Source organism: Buceros rhinoceros, unplaced genomic scaffold (genome assembly GCF_000710305.1).
Source record: "Buceros rhinoceros silvestris isolate BGI_N320 unplaced genomic scaffold, ASM71030v1 scaffold8327, whole genome shotgun sequence".
NCBI classification, from domain to species: Eukaryota; Metazoa; Chordata; class Aves; order Bucerotiformes; family Bucerotidae; genus Buceros; species Buceros rhinoceros.
Genome location: NW_010420409.1, coordinates 1 through 16,478, shown reverse-complemented (window position 1 = coordinate 16,478; position 16,478 = coordinate 1). Strand labels below are relative to the sequence as shown.

Genomic DNA, 16,478 nt, shown 5'->3' with positions numbered 1-16,478 from the left:
ATTTATGCTAGTATCAGTCATTATAAACCCAGAAAATTCTTGCCTCTGGATAAATGAAGAAAAAAGAAAATCATGGTAGGTCCTGTGGTGCTGAGTCACCCCTGCGGCCTGACTGCTGCCCTGGTGAGATGGGTGAAGTCTCTCTGGAAGTGTATCTGAGGTCCAAACAATTTTTAGAGCTGCTGGAAATTTCTTTCCTTTCAACTCATGCCTCATCTTGAAAGAATGGAGGTTGCACAGATAATACAGAGGACAGTTTAAGGGATTATTTCTGCTGCAAGAAGGAGAAGTCTCAGCTTGACTTTCAGATCCCAGCTTCTGTTTCCTAGGCTGCCTTTGGATTTGCCTGTGGACCGTTATAATTTTTGGAGTGGCAATCTGCATCATTTCATTACTGCTTCAAAGTTTCTGTTGTTGAGCTTTTAAGATGAAAGAGGTTGCGATCTTGCTGCTTCATAAAGTGACTGGTTTAAGAATGATAAAAGCTGTTCTGGCTGTTCAGTGAGGGAGACTTGTAGATATTTCTAGTGAAAAAATCATTTCTTGTCTGCAGCTGCTGCAGAAGTTTTGCCTGAATAGTCATTTTCTGCTGCCAATTCCTAGATTAATTGGTAACCTGGATCCCAGTCTGAAAGGAAGAGCACATGCTCCTTGATACCATCCTGCCTCTAACACCCAAAATATGTTCCGGGCTTCTCCGCTTCAAAGCAGCTGGTCAATAAGACCGCTCTGTCTTCCCTTTGAAGGGTTAATGTCTGTGGCTATAACAGATGGGTGCAAACCAGCCCTGCCAAGTTCTCCTCAGGCTCATGAACAAGACTCCTTCCTCCTTGCCTCCTTATTAGTCCATCTCCGACCAGCAGTGCCTCACTGAAGTGCCGGATAAACAGACAGTAAGGGAAGCAAACACTACTGTTTTCATGCGAGCATAGGCAGATGCTCAGCACCACCAGGACTCTCGTTCTCTGGTTTGTTGAAGTCTTTATCTGAAGTTGCCTGAGATACTGCCCTTGGCAGAAGACTTTCTTACTGCTTGCCTTTTTCTGAAAATGGCTCTAGAGTGAATCACGTATCAAAGGTCCTGGCTTCATGCAGCCAAGTTCATAACCGTTATTCACTGCAAAGCCAGGGCACACCAAGCATTTATTTTCATCTCATGTAAAGCTTTGTTGATGAGTAACTGGAAAGCCTTTTCTGGGCCTTGACGTGGTCTGCGTGAAATGAAAACTTTAAAATATCATGAGGGTGTGACATGAGAAACAGGAATGCTACTTTTTAAGAATGTGAGTGCCAGTCTCTGGTCTGCATGTTTGGGTTTATCCATCAGCTGGAGAGAAGAGAGAAGTGTGCATTATCAAGGCAGAGACTAAAATGGATGGCTCTGAAATGCTGGCTGAAGAAACAGAGTCTCCCTCTCTTTTTAGAAAGTTATTTCAAAAATTTAAATCAGCGTGACCTAAGTAAATAGTTGAACAGATAATTTAATAAAGCATCCTCTTATGGTGCTTTTCTGAGACGAGAATATCAGTACCATGCGTAAAACCCCGATGAGTCACCACTTCACAACATTTGTCATTCAGAGAGCCCTTTTCTTCCCAGAGAGCCCCAGAACATAAAAGCTTTACAGGAATTAGTTTGCTGAAAATGCAGGTAACTTCTCTTAAACCACATGCAGCACCATCACACATCTGTGATAACACTGGCACCTGCAAAAGAAAAAGCAGCAGATAAGCATATATTAAAACTGGCCTATTCCGTGTCACGTCACCTCCAAACATCTGGAGCCCTAGGCACTGGATATACTGGTGCTTCCACAAACACATACCTGGTTCCTTCTGGTTGCTGTAATTGCATTTCTTGGAGAATTTCTCAATGCCTCCATGTTTGTCAGTATTTTTTCACCCCACCAGGTGTCTAGGTCAGGAAAAGTAATAGGACATAAGTGTGGGCCAAAGCTTGGTACTGAACGTATGTCAGGTCTGCTGAGTGTTTAAATTGTGACTGAACTAGAGATGCCTCAAAGCTGCATATCTTTAGCAAGGTTTTCACTGTGCAGGCTGAAGTGATTACACCACTAAAGTAGACCAAATTTAAGTTTTACACTCTTCAGGCCAGTTCCAGTGGAGACTAAATAGAGCTTCAGTTAGCTGTCCTGCTTCATTCTTTCATCCAAACAGGGACTTTAAATCCAAGACTGGAATTTGAATCAAGGCTTACATCCATTTTTTGGAAAGCCTACACTTTCAAATCAGAAGTTAACCACTTTCCAATGTCACAACATTGCTGGTGGGGAACTTTTGAGACTGATTTACAGGATCGGTTCACCAGATCAAACAATCTTTTGCATTTCTATTCTAGAAGTGGGTGCCACACGGTGGATTATTCCCGGTGACAGAGTGGTGGTACAAGGGCATCACCAGGGCAGTAAAGACTGGTGAGGAGCACAGGTGAACCTAGAGGTGACTACAGCTTTCTGATCATGTTTAGTACATCCAACTTTTTTTTTTTTCCTAAGCACCAGGGCTCCTGTGATTACCCTCAGCCCTTCAGGAATATCATTTGCTCTCAAGAGGAGCATGTCCAGACTGACTCAATGCTTGTATTGTTACAGCCTTGTACGTCACAATATCTCAAAGTACTGTACAAAGCAAAGCTACTTCATCACCGGACACCCCAAAGAGAAAGGAGATAAAATTATCAGTGAGCAGAGCAGTGGCAGCTCTAGGAACAAGATCCAGACCTTCAGAATAAGGCTCTCATGGCCAGAGTGGGAAGCAGAGGTTGTCTTTAAATCCATCACTTCTGTTTGCACAATGTCAAACATGTGATTGGGTTGTCCATGCTGAGTCAGGGAAAGGGAGAAAAAACATCTTGAGTTCACCTTATGTCCAAGCGGTGCTGCATAGAGGTAGTCATTAAGGTCAGGAAGGCTGCACAAAGGCATTCTTGCAACCTTACTGTTCCCAGCAGCTGGAATGACCCTGCAGTTCTGTCATGGCATTGCATCCAATGAAGGATGAAAGATCCCAGTAGAGTTGGGATCCTTGCCCTGTTTCTTGCTGCCTGGTGCATGCCAGTCACAAATGGCTTGACTCACAACAAGCAGTTTCACTGGGAAAAGGCTTTGCTCAGTCCAGCATAGGCAACAAGCCAGTGGCTGGTGCAGTTGCCTGGGACTGGGCAAATCATCAAGCAGGACTTTATTTCCCCAAATCAAACAGTCATTGAGCTTCACTGCCCTCTTTGAGTCAGTGTTGTAGGAGCCTTTCTACTTCAAGTAAATGATTTAACAGCCGTCAGGGTAAGGAGCATGGCTGGCAGTGCAGCCCAGTGGTTACTGTAGTCAGCAGGCATCTGTTTGTGAGAGGTGAGCTTAGGACTCTCCTCCAGCAGGTTTATGTGAAGCAACTGAGAGAGCCCAGCTTCACGAAGGAAAGAAGTTCCTCGCCTGAGACTTGAGGGACCAGCATTTTGGGTTTTGCAGGCTGGGTATGCTGGATCTCAGATGACATCCCAAACAAACCAGCTGTTGGCTACTCTGGGTAGACGGTGTGTCCTGTAGTCACTTCCTTAAAAACTCTGACAGAGCTTTTTTGTGTGTGTGTGTGTTTTCTTTGTCCCAGCACAGAATGGAAACTTGAAATCTCAGAGAAGGTTCAGAGAATGGGAACTAATTTCCCACCCATTTCTAGCCAGCAATGTTGTTTTCTTCCCCAGAAAAAATATGTGCAGAAGAGAGAAAAAGTCCCAGAGCATCCCATAAGTGCTCTGTCTGGAATCCTGCTGCACTCTGGTTTCTAAAGAATTCAATTTACATATGCAAGCTGGTTTTTCTAAACTGTTACCTTGTGGATTGGGAGTTGAAGAATGCAGCCTTGTCTTTCAGCAAGGATTTGAGGGAAGCATTAGTATTCCTTGAACTGCAAAGTTGATGAGCCCCAGGGAGGGAAGAAAGAAAGGACCCAGGACAGTGTCTGGTGCCAGAACAAATGTCCAGCATCTGCTGCAGTCTGGGTAAGATGTGTGTTGCCACTGCAGAAGGGGAGAGGGGAATAAGGAACTGGTTATGTGAAGAGTGTTAGTAGTTTATTGCTTCTGCTTATTGATTAACGGTTCATCCTGTGTTTTTATGCTGTCCTTGGATGTAATTTGATGATGGGAGGAGGGAGGATATTCCTCTGTGCTTTGGTGGAGTTTTCTTGATGAGCGGCCAGAAAAAGGGACCATTTTGGCAACCCTGTGTTTAAACCAGTGCTTGGCCAAGGCATGCAGGGGAAGCAGTGGCTTGCTGTGTTTCACTGAGGAGGCGGGGTGAGCCCACATGCGCTACGGGCTTGGCCGTTTGGAAGCAAATTCCTCCAATGTTCCTCAGCAGTCAAGATCACAGCAACGTGCTTGTCTGTAACAAGATGCCTGAGATTTCCTTGCCCCAAAGGAGCCTTGAAGGAGCTCCCACTGAATGCCTGGTGTTTCCTTTCAGGAGGGCTTTGCTGCCAACATTTCTAGTGTGATACGAGGTCTGAAATGTCCCTCCAGGAAAACCATCTCTTGTAATGTCCCTCTGATGGCCCACAGCCACAGAGTGTGGTCAGAGAAGAAACCTCTGCTCCCTCCTCCCACATGAGCCAGGGTCTGATCCTGCCCTTTGGCACTATCGTGCTGGGAACAGCTTCAGGAGTCAGATCACAAGCTGCTATAGGTGTAAAAGCTGGCCATTTGGCTCATCAGTGACCGGTTATGGATACATGTAAACTTGGGAAGAAAATCCCAGTTTCTGAGCAACCCATGGATGTGATAATTCGTAGACACTGTAGTAAAAGGACAAGGGAACTTCTATCTTTCTACCAGGAAATCTGGACTTTCTTTCCAGCTCTAGGCTGCCTGGAAGATTGGGATGGGTCATTTGGCAGACATGGCCTGTGTCACGTGGAAGTTCATCCTCGAATTCTTGCTCTCCCCCAGGAGATAAATGGCTCTCTGTTGTGAGTTGTGGCATTTACGGTTACCCTGCGAAGATAATGCTGCTGTAAAGTCAAGCTTTTTTTACTAAAAAATTATTCAGGTCAGTTTTAAAAAGTTTGTTAAGATACGTGGGTTGTATTTATTCTCTAGCATGTAGAGCTGAGCCTGTGACAGCAAGTGTATCTGGGTCTGTGTATGAAACTGTACGGAAAGGTCAGCGCACACCAGTTAAAACACGGTAAAATTATCCACAGTTAACGTTTAGTAAGAAGAGGCAGTAGGGGCCAAAGGTCTGTGGTACGTATTTTTATTGACTTTCACTGGCTGCCATCCACAACGCTATCACCCTTTGGGCTCAACCTTTACTGCACCTTTCCATTCACCAGTTCACACCTCTGTTTTAACCTCCTCCTAACTCTGAGAAAGAATGGGACAGTCTTTTGGCTTAAAATTTCCTGTGTCTTACTTCAGGCCAAAAGGTATTTTTGATGTTGCTTGAAATCTGAAAAAGTTTTGAATTCTAAGAAAACATCTTGAGCTTTTGCAGAAACAAACAAAAAAAGTCAGGTTTCACACATTCAGAGCTAATACATCTAATATACTCTGAATAAATAAAACCCAAACTGTTAGTACAGCAAAAAACGAGTGCATAAACAGCATGTTTTCCAAGTGGGAAAGAATTGCTTTGAAAGTAGAGGTGAGATATCTTAAACATGGGTGTCTCTAGGTCAGCTTTTAGATTCCTATTCAGTCCACATTCCAAAGTCAATGGAAAGCATCTCCTGAGTTTAATACATGTTCATTCAAGATGAGAGGGAGAAGTAGCAGAGCCAATCGACACAGGAACAGCCACCACCCATCCTGGGCATGCTGTAAATGTACTTGTCGGGAAATATTACCAAACACCAGAGGAGGCAGTGATAACAATTATCTCACGGGGTTGTCTTGTTTATTGTTTTGCTGTGTGGCCTGTCACTTCTTTCTGGACCTGGGTCACAAACGTTTTCCCATCTCTCAGTAGTATTCAAGGGAAAGAAGCTGAAGGTAAAAAATGTAAGGTAGAGAGGCACAGAGAAATGAATTTGGAAAACTGGAACACTGGTAGATGAATGGAATTTTAAAATATTTTCCTACTTCTATTGCAGTGTGTGACTCTTTAAAATTCGTTGAAACCTATGATGATTTTAGATTTCTGAACAAAACATCTTTTAGAAAAAAAAGAGAAAAATACTAGATTTTTCTTCCAATAGTGTTGAAGAGGATACTTGGCAGTTTGGAAACTTTCCCTAACATATTTTCCAAGCACCATAAAGACTTGAAATTATAACTGTTCATTTTGATAAGTCAGCATTTTTGAAGGGGAGATGAGAGAGGGAGTGCTAGTGATAAATCCTTCTGAGGCTCGCTGTCTCTGGGTCTGAAAAATGGATCCTGCCTTCACTTACCTCCCTGGGCATAGTCGCTGCTGAAGAAGTTGTATGTGGTTTTTCCCTTGAAACACCACTGGACCTCAGGCAACAGAGGATTTTGCTTACATATTCCAGTGGCTGTCAGTCAGCCCATATAGAACACCTATGCGTACAACTGCCCTAACACTTGTCACTGCTGCTGGCTGGTATCATGCAACATGCATGCTCAGTGTCCTCAGATCAGGGGATTAGGTCAGGCCAATGTTATTATTAAGAATAATCCCAGTGCTGCTTTTAAATAATTTTGAAAATAATAATTTTGAAATGATTCCCTCTTCCCAAATGCACTAGTGAGCACTTCTTCGTGTGGTTAAACTCCTTTTCCGTTTTCCAGATGCTTCCCTTCCCAGGCATCTCGGGCAGGCTGTCACTGAGAAGAGAGGAATGGTTCATCCGTAGCATGATTTTAGGTCACAGCTTTCCCTGGAAGCCCGCAAGACCTGAGTCTTTTGTGTAAAGTATGAGCCCAACCTATTGGATCTACTATCAAACATTTCAGGTGGCCCCTGGTACTCACAAGATCTAAATTAGAGCAGATGCTAATGAGATGCGTGCTACTGGGTTTAGGCTGCAGAATTCTCAGGCCAGCTTGCAAATCCAACAGCTTCCAGCAGAGTTTTACGTGGGGAAAAAATGACGTACCTGTGTGCAGCAGGGAGGGCTGCCCACGCTGGTTGCACCACTAAAACCCAGGTTTCTGTTGGACATCAGGACTTCTTCCCTCTGCAAATTAATGGTGACCAATGGCTGAACCAGCACGGTGGACATAAATCATGGGAAGGAACAGCGAGAAATGGGTACAAGGCTTTTCTTTCTATTTAGTAATTTATCAAGGGAAGTGGCACATTAATAAACAGATCTCCCTTGAGGTGTGGGAGTAACAGAGATAAATATGACTGTCAAATCTGGCCTGCTTCCTTCTGTTAGAGAAGGAGGAGACTGTGGGAATGCAAATGCAGAAAACAGTATCTGTATCTGGAAAGACACATATTATTTGTAGGACAGGAACACTGACAACTCAGCTGAGATGGAGCCACATCGCACTTGGTGCAATACATACAGAATAAAACACAAACGCTATCCAAAGGAGCTCATCTACATAGATGACACTGGGAAACAGCGACACAGAAAGCAGCAGCAACTTATTCAAGGAAATATAGCTGGGGAGGACTGAGAACAGCCCCCCAGGCTGTGGAATTTAGATGCCTTATGGCCAGAGGGGGAAAGAAAAAAGAAAAAAGAGAAAAAGTTTAATTAGTTCAAATCAACAACATTAGTACATGAATATGTTGCAGACAGAACACAGTTCTGACCATTATGATCTAGACCCAAGCAGCCCTCGTGCTGTTTAGTCCAGGTCTCTGGCAGGACTCAGATTTCATGAACCAGAGGTGAAGTTTGGGAAAGCTCCACTCCAGCTATTAGGCAGGGCCAGCCTTTGCTGAGGGGAGTTCGTTGGCTCATTTTGAGTTTGCATTCATAGTTTGCATTCTACAAATGGGCCACTTCTTTTCCAGCTCACAGAAGTGCCAGTCACTACAACAGAATGGGGCTAGAATCTGCCAGCCGTGAGTGTTAGGAAGGTTTGAGTCTAGTCCCTCTAAATTATGGAACAGCGTTAACACTCAGAGGGTGATTTTTATAGACCACTGTGTGCTCTTTCTGTTGAGTCATGTTTTATAACATCTCCCTGCCCTGTGAGGCTGCAAAATATAGTTATAGAAAATACTTCAAGAACACATTCACCATATATGCTACAATCTGATTTTTAGACAGAATTCCCAATATTGTCAGTATTGCAGTAAAGGCATTACAGCAGCAAGTCTTGATGCTTCTTAGGTGTAGGACAAAAGCCACAAGAGTGCTTGGTTCAAGTACCAACTTAGTGAGACCTTGGGCAAGTCATTTAACCTTGTGCAACAAGGGATGTTATGGGTAATAAAGGGCCGGTGGTACTAAACCCCATCGATTACACAGCACCTAGGTATGGTAATGATAGAGCCACTGAGGTACATGGGTGAGTCATGTGGAGACTGGGAGACTTCAACCCAACCACTGGTCTCAGGGAAATGTTGACACAAACTTCTGTGAGCCAACATAAATCAAGGAACTATTTGGTCACACTGGCAGGATATATTTTGCCTCCTTGTACATCCCATTCATTTTCTCACATACGAACACTGTTGTCAGGACAGAAGTTTATGCTCTTGCGAAGTGCCGGGCTTGTATTTGGTGATATTCAACCAAAATCAGTCTCTTCAAACAGCTAGAGGAACATAACTCATATTGCCAGTCTGGGCAAGTTACTGAGTTTTTTTCAGGGTGTTTAATAGGCTATACTGACAGCAAGCTTTCTGGAGAGACCACTGCTGGAAAAGCCAGGTGGTGATACAGTGTTGCACTCATTGAGGGAAGGAGCTGGAGCAGCTGAGCTCTCCTGCACCACTGGATGGATGATGGGGATTACCATCTGGACCCCATGGCCATGCAGCATGTTTTACCCTTAGAAATTTTTTTTTTTTTTTTTTTTCCCCCTAAATAGGCAACCTAAATGCTGCTCTCACTGCTTTGGTGAAATAAGATGTTCCAGGCAAGGTTAGGGCTCAGGCAGGCTTCGGATCTGGTACCCATCCCCAGCTCCCATCCATGCCACCCCAGAGATTTGCAGGTGTCTCAGGCCTGGGCAGAGTTTCCCCTGGATGAAATCAGTCGTTCCAGTTAGCAGTGCTGAAATGCAGGGGGAGGCCAAATTCATACAGTAGTAACTCTCCATGTATTGCAGATCGGCAAATGGGACTGGCAGGGTTGGAAATGACTTCATACACAAAGAATGATTGACAATTGCTAATAGGGTCCAGGCACTGGCAGGTCCCCTCGGAGGGAGAGAGCTTGAACTTTGTGCCTGAGCTGCCAAATTGGTTTTCTTAAACTCTTAATTTACTTTTGGGACTCCTGGAGCATCGCCTCCTTCATTAATTGGATGGTCAGCATTGTGCTCTTGCCCGTTTGGTTTCCGCTCCCTCTGCACACAAACACAGACACCAGTTCTGAGGGTCACCTCAGCTCTGATGCGCAGCTTTTCTGGACCGCTGTTCCTGCCACTGAGTCAACGGGGAAGGCTGCGCTCTCATGGAAACCTTGCAGGGACTTTTCCCTTGTAATTTTAATTTAATTTAGTGCTGATGAAAAGAGGTAATGGACAGGCTTCTGTTTACCCCCTGAGGAGGGCGAAGCAAGCAGGTTTTTGTGGTGCTGCCTGACCCCTGTCATTCAGTGTCCAGCAGAGAGGAATCCTCCCGCAAAGTGCAGCTGGTCCCTGCACTGCTCCTGGCTCCTGAACATCCCACAGCAGCCACGAATGCAGCAGGTCTTGGCATCTCCCACTTCCCCCACAGGAAAGGAGCAACTCACTAGCTTTGTCTGACAAAGTCTCTCTTTTCTACAGTGTCCCGCTTCTCAAGCCCACGGGTGACTCCAAGATTAAGCCGAAAACGAGCCCTGTCTATCTCTCCTCTGTCTGATGCCAGCATTGATCTCCAGACAATGATCAGGACCTCCCCAAACTCTCTCGTGGCGTATATCAACAACTCCAGAAGCAGCTCAGCGGCAAGTGGCTCCTATGGCCATTTATCTGCGGGGACAATCAGGTAAAGCTCTGGGACTGGCTCTATTCAGCTGCATAACCATCCACCCAAAAGCAGGAGCGATCCTCCAGCGAGGGAGACCTTCCCTTCCTCGTGACCTCTGCTTTTGTGCATTGGGGCTGTTTAGTGTATTAAATGAAGCCTCCATCTGGTTTTGCATGTGGAAAGGTACTTCATGGCATATGGGGGTGCGGGATTTGCTGGATTGGGATTATGGTTACCAGGTTTCCAGTAATTACAGGATGCTCGTACCCCCCGTAAGCAGAAACAGAGAATAAATTCATCTAACAAAATGCTCATTGTGAGATGTTGGACCAGTCTTCTTTTAAACCTCTTCTGATTTAAGAGATTACCCCAAAGTATTCTCCAAATTATTGGCCCACATTCTTAAAAAAAAAATGTTGTCTGGGTGGATTGAAGAGTCTAATTCTAAAAACATATTTAAAACAAATCTAAGCCCTTGAGTAAAGTTTTGTTCAAATCTTAATTAAAAAGCACTCATACTAGGCAGCTCATGTTGTCAATTCCTCCTTCACCAAAGTTGCACAATGTTATTATTCTTTTTATTACTCAACTGTTAAAAATGTTACATCTAATTAACACTGATGTAGCAAAGCAAGGGTTTATAAAAAACATGCACTCCTGGAATTTGTAGGGGAAAACAGAGATATTTTCATTAGTAACTGTAACATTAATTTTGTAAGTTACTTTATGCAGCAGCAGCATTTAGAAATTGACTGTAAAATCAAACATAATGCTAACTTACACAGATTCAAACTCTGTGTCTGATAATCATATTTTTCTAGTCTTTCCAGCTGTTGTCATTAGCTAAGCATACCTGTAGTATCTCATCTTACACTCAGATTTTAAGCTTCTGTGGGTAGCATCTGGTATTTTCAACAAATCAGTGGAGTGCAGAGTCTGACCCAATAGTCTGTCATTGGCCTTCAAGGGAATAATCAAGTAATAATAAAGAATTTGAAATTCTTCTTGGTGTTCTAAAGGTGTATCTTACATGCCAGAAATTGTAAAATGGGTCACGGGTATGACAGGATAATTGTCAGCAATTTGGGGTGAAAAGATTTTTTTGTTATTATTTTTAAAATGTCTTGGTGGTGGGAATTAAATCCTTTCTCACCCACTGAAGACCCAGGTCCTGGTAACACTTCAGAAAGTCCTTTTTGGACTTTGCTGTAACCTAAAGAAGCTGTGCTGCAGCCTGCCACCCCACCTTATTTGCTGCAGTGCATACTTAACTCTCAGAGATCTTTTACATTGGAGTGACTTTTGCTCTTTTGGTCAAGTTGTCATTGACTGGTTTGGAACAGAAATACTAATCTTATGATCATCAGCAATAAGTATTTTCTCTAAAAGCAAAATTGGAAGTGAAGCATGTTGCTGATGATTGCCCCATTCTCTGAGCACTCACACCATGGGCAGTTGATGTAGTAGTGATGTGGAAGAAAACACCATGAGGGTAGAGGTTCAGGGCAGACACCTCTTGAAAGTGGCAAATAACTGATTTTGGAGAGTCTGTGGTTCGTACATCATACTCTCAGCGTACAGGGAGCAGAGCATCTCCCATGCTTCTCCATCTCTGCCAAGGGGACTCAACCCTGGGAGTGAACTCCTTCTTTCTAAAAGCAGAGCTTCGTTTTTAATGCTGTTGACTGCTGCATCCTGGCTCAAACCTGTTGCCCGCAGTTAGTGCCCAAGCAGCCTGGAGCTGGTAGTGTTTCTGGTCACTGCTGACCTAGATTGGAGCTGAACCAGTGACCTACATATGAAGGGTGACATACTTCAGCAGTCCCCTGAGCCAGCACTCCCCTCACCTGAATACAGAGTAAATTGCATGGTTTTGGACTATGTTAAATGGATAGTTTTTCATCCCCGCTGTGATCTGTGCCAGGTGAGCCAGGTGATGCTGGTTTTGTATATTCAGGGTAGCATAACCCCAAGGTTGCAAGCCTGCAGAATAGATCTGCCTAGGAAAATCTGGGAGCCTTGGGGGCTGCAAAGCTGGATGTGTCCAAGTCCCATCCTCTTCTGCACTCCTTGAGAAGGGCGCTGGCTCTTCTTAAACATAGGAAGCAAAGAAATGACAATCAGTCTGATACACGAGTTGAAATGATTCACAAGTTTGCTGAGGCACACACAAGTCAAATCCTGTCTTTGCAGTAAAGCAGGTTGCCAGACTTACCGTGGGGTTGAAGCCATCTAGCTGAAGCATTGCAGCCTGTCTCCTGGAGTCTCTGGGAAGCCAAACTTGATTCAGTCTGTAGCTAATGTGATAAATATTGTTTAAAATAATTCCTCATCATTTTTCCTCCACCTATTGCTACAGTCCGGCCTTCAGCTTTCCCCACCCAATTAACCCCGTGACGTACCAGCAGATCCTGACCCAGCAGAGAGGCCTGAGCTCAGCCTTCGGACACACTCCTCCTCTGATCCAGCCATCCCCGACCTTCCCCCCGCGGCAGCACATGGCGGTCATCTCTGTCAACCCACCGCCGGCACAGATCAGCAGCAACAGCAATTGCATCTCTGACTCCAGCCAGGTAGGGACAGCATCCTGGCTCTGTCCATGGGGGAAATGGAGGCACGTTCTCCCTGTGATGATCGCTGCTCTTCACGGTGGCTGTGGGATTTTCACCCACTCTTTTCACTCACGCTCTCCCTTTACGTTGCCTTTTTTTGTTTTTTCCTCCTGGTGAAACATTTCTTGACTACTAAAAGCCAAATTTTGCACCTACCTCACTTCCTTGGGCACACAATGCACCTATCTGTGCAGGAGCCAAAGGCTTTGATCCATCAAAGCATTGGACATGATATGCACAGTCATCTCAGGCAGCAAATCTCCTTGAGCACGTATTATGTGCTATTTACATCGAGGGAATTCAGCACATGCTGGAGTGTTTTGGCAGATAAGCAGCTGAGCACTGTCAATCAAGCTTCATCAGTTCCTTCACCAATCCCTTCTTCCTTTCTTCTACTGATGTGAACCGTGTTGATGATCTTAAAACACTTATTCCCCTCCTCTTTAACAAAGAAGTTCAAACTACCTAGGACCTCTAGCCAATTTACTTACCATTCCGTCTTTTTCGGAAGCTTTCTCTCTCTCAGGGTATGCTTGCTGTTGATTTTTACTATTAAGGTTTGCAAAACCAGGGGGCCAGGGGATTTTGAAAACTAGGAATGCCATGAAGCGTATGAAATCCCACACCTCAAATGCATTCTTGCAAATACCTGTGAGTTCACACAGGCACGCGCATGTGCGCACAAGCCCTCCACATGCACAGTGTTAGTGAGTATGTCTAGCACATTTTTAATCATTTTTTGTTCCCATTTTCATTCCTTGGAAGTTTAAATTGCAGTCACTTTTCTCCCCAAAGACTTGTTTCACCTCATTTCACACCTATTTCAAATTGTTGTTTTAGTTGTATCGTGCTGGACTTTCCAGACTGGTTTATTGTTTTAGGGTTTCTCATGGCTGCTGCGCTGCAAACTCTGTTTGTTATTGAAGGTTATTTGATTGATTGGTTTTGTTTTCTTCTTACAAACTGGCTACTGAAATAATGTGTCTGGCAGGAGTTATGCCTCTGTTTAATAACTTGCAGGACCGATCTTGAGCAATTAGTGAGAGGGTATTTAAAATTTTAACGTTCCAATTTTATGCACACACAATGGACGGTTTTTTTCCTGAAGTTGTTCTCATTTTTTAAGGGCTCAGCAAAATACACACATAGTCCTTCATGCACCCAGCATGCCGGAGCCCTCACACGTAACCAGAGCCCCCCACTCCCCCAGGAATTAATTTTCTCAACAAATCGTTTTATCGCCTTGAGAAATGAAATCGTGGCTTGGGTGGAAGTTGCATGAGGTTTTGATGGCTTTGACAGGGACTGGATTGCTCTGAAACAGAGCAGCAGTGGTGAGGCCAAGCTCTCTGGTGAGCCTGCAGAAGCTGATGCCGCCCTTGCCTCTTCCCTCTCTTCCATCTCTCTGCCTCACACAAACCCACACGGACTAGTTTTCATGTGAAACCTGGGCCTGCAGGCCAATACCTTGTTGTCCCTGGCCACTCCTGAAGCTCAACCCTGACTGATTTTTAAGTTAATTTTTAATGAAGAGGTCAGCTACAGTCTTTATCTCATCCCAAACCTCGGTGCCATATCTTGCCTGGTTTCCTTTCCTAGAGCAAGCAGAGCAGCGAGTCTGCCGTGAGCAGCACCGTCAATCCAGTAATTAACAAGCGCAGCAAAGTCAAGACTGAAGTCGAAGGCTTGCCCCCGGCATCCCCAACCACACAGGTAACCTTCCTAGTGCGAGACGTTGTGGGGCCAAGCCAGTGAGTTGCTGGGCCTCATTGTCTTTGGGAACGATGCTCTTGGCACATTTTGCTGCAGCTGAGAACAGGCAGGCAGGTACCTCTTGGAGCATGCACCCCAGCAGGGTGCAGGGCAGAGCTGCAGTGACTGAGCGAAGCATTCAGGGGGTGCTTGGGACTCAGCTTGCTGTTGGTGTGCGGATTGTGTGTGGATAGAAAAAAAAGGAGGGAGGTAATATTTCTAGCATGATAATTTAAAAATCATGTCAGAGTTTTCTGTGCTGCAAAGCAAGCAGCCTTAGTGTCTCAGAGCAAACATGGATTATGAGGGAATCTTCCATGTGGGTAGAAAGCTTGCAAAAAAAGAACAACTTCTTGATTCAACAAGGAATTGCTCCTAGAAACATCCTTTACACTGGTGGCACAACATTTGACACCAAGAAGAGCCCAAAGGCCTCTGCTTTCTTCCCAGAGCTCTGTGATTGCAAACTGTTTAATGGCTGACAGTATCCATCTGACCATTCTTTATCACAACTGTAAACTATCAGGAGTGCTCTGGGCACTTCATTTTCATGAAATATTAGGCCGTGTTATTGTCAAGCGAATGGAAGAGTTGATGACAAATTTCTCCTCCTGCCCTGGTTCAGGAGCAGGTCTCAGCATGATGCATGGGGACAGCAACTTGTGCAGTCATCAGAGGGCTGGTAAAATTGATGAAGATAGCATATCAGGGAAAGATAAACATGCTGTAGTCAGCATGATTAGGGCAAAGAAGCACCTCTCTGGAGCTTTGAATTTAGGAGTGCGTCTACACGCTGCTGCAAAAGCGCATGCCTCCAAAAAAAACAATCTGGCCACCACCCAGGCCAATAGGGCCATGTGTTTATTTCCTGCAGCAAATGAAAAAATACTTCAAAGCCATCACCTGCTTTCTCAGAGCATTTGTAGCAGAGGAGCTGCGGGACAGATAGCTGCTTGCTCAATGGCTGTCATCCTCTGTTCTCTGCTCCGATATGGTGTGTACCCAGCTGCAGAGAGTGCTTGGATAGCATCAGCCTGGCTCATCACTGCAGTCCTGCCCCAGAGATTCATCCACTTGGTCTTACATGAAATAAGCACTGAAAGAAGTGGGAGGTAGTTTAAAGTGGTGCAAGGAGGTTCGATTAGAATAGCAAGGTGAAATTAAGAGAAGGAAAATGCATGCTGGTTGTCTAATAGTTCTTAATGAGGAGATCTGTGAAATAATACCCCAAGGGAAATGTAGGCTTTACAGCATTTCACTATTGACTGGGAAATTACTGGAAAGTAGCTTGTAAGAGACAGCCAGTTCTTGGCAAGTTTGAAAGATGTAATGGTTGTCTTCTCTTTAGTTGGTCTGAGTGACAGCAACTTGATAAATTTGGGGATTCCTGTTCTGCAGAAGACTGCACTGAAAAGTTGAGTTACAGTCAGTTAATTATTGACTGATACATTTTTTTCAGAGTAAGAAGCTCATCCATCCCCAAAAAAGCATGTGTATTTTGTTTTGGAAATGTTGTATTGGAAACGCCTCATGTGAGTTGTGGTTTGGGTGTTTAAAAATCTTTGGCCAGACAAGATCTCCCATGATGGCTTGGACTATAAAAGAATGTAATCCAGACAAGATATGTGGGACACAGTGAAGCACCAGGCATGAGTGACCTGAGTTACTGTGCTCTTAAAATACTGCAGTAACTCCAGTACAGATTCAGATTAGCATTGAACTAGACGGAAGTCAAAAAAGTCAGTCCTCTTCAACAAATTAAAATGGTATCAATTCCATTTTTCAAACAGAAAGTATAAACATTTTGGCAAAATTGGATTTTTAGTAGAAAATTTCACTTTTCCAGAGACCACACATTGCATGGAGAGAAACATTTCAGCAAAAATAATGTTCACAGCTCAACCAAATAGGAATAGCAGCAAAAAAATTCTATCATTTGAATTTTCTCAGACTACTGCTCTGGCCTCTGATATTGTTTGATTCTACAGAAGTCTTTCTGTAAATTACTACAGTTCCTGTCCCAAGAGTCACCTTACTTCTTTTTTATATATATA

The 16,478-nt window shown here is 44.3% G+C and overlaps 1 protein-coding gene across 1 annotated transcript in view; it reads left to right on the top strand.

Moving 5' to 3' along the window:
- LOC104496220 (zinc finger protein GLI2-like) overlaps window positions 1-14,385 on the top strand; it is a gene marked incomplete at its 3' end in the record, with an annotated part of 45,238 nt that extends 30,853 nt beyond the window's left edge. Inside the window, exons 5-7 of the mRNA XM_010139303.1 lie at window positions 9,877-10,078; window positions 12,420-12,633; window positions 14,272-14,385. Coding sequence (XP_010137605.1) covers window positions 9,877-10,078; window positions 12,420-12,633; window positions 14,272-14,385 — 530 coding nt within the window. The remainder of the gene's footprint in view (window positions 1-9,876; window positions 10,079-12,419; window positions 12,634-14,271) is intronic.
- Window positions 14,386-16,478: the final 2,093 nt, after the last annotated feature.